At 58.5% G+C, this 3,558-nt stretch overlaps 1 protein-coding gene across 1 annotated transcript in view; it reads right to left on the bottom strand.

Annotated features, from left to right (window-relative positions):
- Window positions 1–343: 343 nt before the first annotated feature.
- The window catches only part of LOC132385565 (trypsin inhibitor ClTI-1-like), a 23,598-nt gene continuing 20,383 nt past the window's right edge, over window positions 344–3,558 (bottom strand). Inside the window, exons 3-4 of the mRNA XM_059957731.1 lie at window positions 3,062–3,174; window positions 344–468 (exon numbers count right to left, since the gene is read on the bottom strand). Of these exons, the coding sequence (XP_059813714.1) occupies window positions 357–468; window positions 3,062–3,174 (225 nt within the window). The 3' untranslated portion in view covers window positions 344–356. The remainder of the gene's footprint in view (window positions 469–3,061; window positions 3,175–3,558) is intronic.

Here is a 3,558-nt window from a genome sequence, read left to right as displayed (position 1 = left end):
GTGTCCGTGGAGGGGAGGCTGGGCTCGCTGGGAGGGGCCCGTGGGGTGAATTCATTGCAGGTGGGGCTTTCTGTGGGTGGTGAGTGAGGGCGGGCGGGGGGCGTTTGTAGGTGGGTCTTCGGCCCAAGCGGGCGGGGATTCTGAGGGTATCGGAGTGGCTTGCTGCGGGTGGGGCTTGGGGACGGCCCCCCTCTCCCCCGGGCACAGCCCCCTCGGCACTCGCGGCGGGGATGGAGAGAGGGGGTCAGTGCCGAGACGATGGCCGGCGGCTCTCGGGCTGAGCCACGGGTTGGGGAGGAATTCTCCCCGGGTTAAGCAGTAACACGCCAACACACAGTGGCCAGGTGCAGTTACGTTTATTCAAACCAGGACTCCCGATTGCCCCCGGACGCTCTGCCTCCCTCCTCTGCTCGCTCCGGCTTCACGCACAGGCCGTTGTGTTTGATCTTAACCCGGACGTCGTTCAGCCTGCGAAAGGAGGAAGATTTAGGAGCGGGAGGGCGGTCAACCGAACACCCGAACCCCTTCTTCTCTCTTCTCGTGCCCCCAGAGGGTGGGGGGGGGGGGGCGGAGGGAAACAGGCCGTTCGGCCCAGCGAGTCCGTGCTGGCCATCGTCCACCCATTTTCAACAATCCCGTTTCCTTCCCCTCGCAACCTCCATCAGCTCCTCCCCCACCCACCAGATCCCGCTGCTCGCCCGCACACTAACCAATTGACCCGCCGATCCCGCGTATCGGGCTGTGGGAGGGAGCCAGAACACCGGGGGAGGGTAACTCACACAGTCACGTGAGCTGACAGGTACACGATGGGCTGAATGGCCTTTTCCCTGAGATGGGAACCCATCTCTCATTCCGAATGGTTGTACCGCCACCTGGAGACGGTGACACCGCCAGAGCCCCAGGATACAAGGACGTACCTACGGGGCGGGGACGAGGAGGAAATCTTCAGCCAGAGGATGGTGAATCTGCGGGATTTATCGCCACAGACGCCTGTGGAGGCCAATTCTTTGAGTATATTTAAAGTGGAGGCTGACAGGTTCTTGATTTGCTCAGGGTGTGAAAGGGTTACAGGGAGAAGGCGGGTAGAATGGAGTTGAGAGGGTTAATAAATCAGCTATCAGCGGGTGGAGGTGTGAGGCGCTCCGTCCCTCCGCTGCCTGCAGGTCACCCTGGGGCAAAGGGTGGCACCTGCTTAGCCCCCGATCAGGGTCACGGGAAGCAGCGGGGGCGGGGGGGCGGGTGGTGGGTGGTCGAACAAGCGGCCGGTGCAGATCACAAGTCCCGGTTCTGCGGCCACTGACGCCAGGCAGACAATCCCTGACGAGTGTTGATAATGGCTGGGGTCACCCGGGCCCCCATCTCCCAGGACATGCCCTCTTCTCATTGATACCATCAGGGAGGGGGTACAGGAGCCTGAAGACACACACTCAACGATTCAGGAACAGCCTCTTCCCCTCTGCCATCAGGGAGGAGGTACAGGAGCCTGAAGACACACACTCAACGATTCAGGAACAGCTTCTTCCCCTCTGCCATCAGGGAGGAGGTACAGGAGCCTGAAGACACACACTCAACGATTCAGGAACAGCTTCTTCCCCTCTGCCATCAGGGAGGAGGTACAGGAGTCTGAAGACACACACTCAACGATTCAGGAACAGCTTCTTCCCCTCTGCCATCAGGGAGGGGGTACAGGAGCCTGAAGACACACACTCAACGATTCAGGAACAGCTTCTTCCCCTCTGCCATCAGGGAGGAGGTACAGGAGCCTGAAGACACACACTCAGCGATTCAGGAACAGCTTCTTCCCCTCTGCCATCAGGGAGGAGGTACAGGAGCCTGAAGACACACACTCAGCGATTCAGGAACAGCTTCTTCCCCTCTGCCATCAGAGAGGAGGTACAGGAGCCTGAAGATACACACTCAACGATTCAGGAACAGCTTCTTCCCCTCTGCCATCAGGGAGGAGGTACAGGAGCCTGAAGACACACACTCAACGATTCAGGAACAGCTTCTTCCCCTCTGCCATCAGGGAGGAGGTACAGGAGTCTGAAGACACACACTCAACGATTCAGGAACAGCTTCTTCCCCTCTGCCATCAGGGAGGGGGTACAGGAGCCTGAAGACACACACTCAACGATTCAGGAACAGCTTCTTCCCCTCTGCCATCAGGGAGGAGGTACAGGAGCCTGAAGACACACACTCAACGATTCAGGAACAGCTTCTTCCCCTCTGCCATCAGGGAGGAGGTACAGGAGTCTGAAGACACACACTCAACGATTCAGGAACAGCTTCTTCCCCTCTGCCATCAGGGAGGGGGTACAGGAGCCTGAAGACACACACTCAACGATTCAGGAACAGCTTCTTCCCCTCTGCCATCAGGGAGGAGGTACAGGAGCCTGAAGACACACACTCAGCGATTCAGGAACAGCTTCTTCCCCTCTGCCCTTGGATTTCTGAACGGACATTGATCCCATGAACACCACCTCACTACTTTTTCATTTCTGTTTTTGCGCTATTTATTCATCTCTTTTTCCCCATCCCCTCCCTCTCTTACCCCCTCTCTATCTCTCTCTTCACCCTCTCTCCCCCTCTGTCCCCTTCTCTCACTCCTCTCTCACTCCCTCTCCCTCTCTCTCGCTCTCTCCGCTCCCTGTCTCCCCCGCTCTCTCTCCCTCCCTCTCTCTCTCTCTCTCTCACTCCCTCTCCCTCTCTCTCTCTCTCACTCCTCTCCCTCTCCCTCTCCCTCTGTCCCTTTCTCCCCCATTTCGCTCCGTCTCCCCTCTCTGTCTCTCCCTCCCTCTCTCCTGATCCCTTCTCCCTGCTCTCCCCTTTTTCTCCACATTCTCCCTCACTCTCTCTCCCCCCCCCTCTCCCTCCCCTCCCGGCCCCCCTTTACTCCAATTTTAAGGACGCGGCAGGCCGTTCGGCCCCTCTCCCCTCCCGGCCCCATTTTACTCAGTGTTAAGGAGTGACAGACCATTCGGCCCCTCTCCCTGCACTTCCTCCCCTCCTGACCCCCCCTTTACACAGTGTTAAGGACGCGGCAGGCCGTTCGGGCCCTCACCAGTTGTAGAGGCAGAGGTTACAGCGGTTTATGTAGGTCACCCCATCCGTGCCGCAGATCTTCTTGCTGAACATTGGGCAGATGGGCAGATCTGGGAAATCCTCGCAGTCCGGCTGCAGAGGGAATTGGATCCGTAGGTTACGCTCACGTGGAAGGGGAGACCCCCCCCCCCAGGCCTTTCGGCCCAACTCGTCTGTACTGTCCTTCTGACTGCATCTGGCCCGCGTCCCTCTCAACCTTTCCCACCTACATTCCTGTCGGAAGGTCTTTTAAACGCCATTGATGATAACTGCCTCATGAGCCTCTCACCTTAAACCTGTGCCCTCTGGGTTTAGACTCCCCTACCCTCCGACCGTCCCCTCTGCAAGTTTATAAACCTCTATGGGGTCACCCTTCTGCCTCCCTCACTCCTGCGAAAGCAAACACGACCTGCCCAGTCTAATCCATTCCATCACGCCTGATCCCGGATCCCACTCAACCCCCACACCTTGGCCTGT

This window comes from Hypanus sabinus (assembly GCF_030144855.1).
Source record: "Hypanus sabinus isolate sHypSab1 chromosome 31 unlocalized genomic scaffold, sHypSab1.hap1 SUPER_31_unloc_4, whole genome shotgun sequence".
Classification (NCBI taxonomy): Eukaryota; Metazoa; Chordata; class Chondrichthyes; order Myliobatiformes; family Dasyatidae; genus Hypanus; species Hypanus sabinus.
Note: the sequence above shows the minus strand (reverse complement) of the source record. Positions and strands in the feature narration are given on the sequence as shown.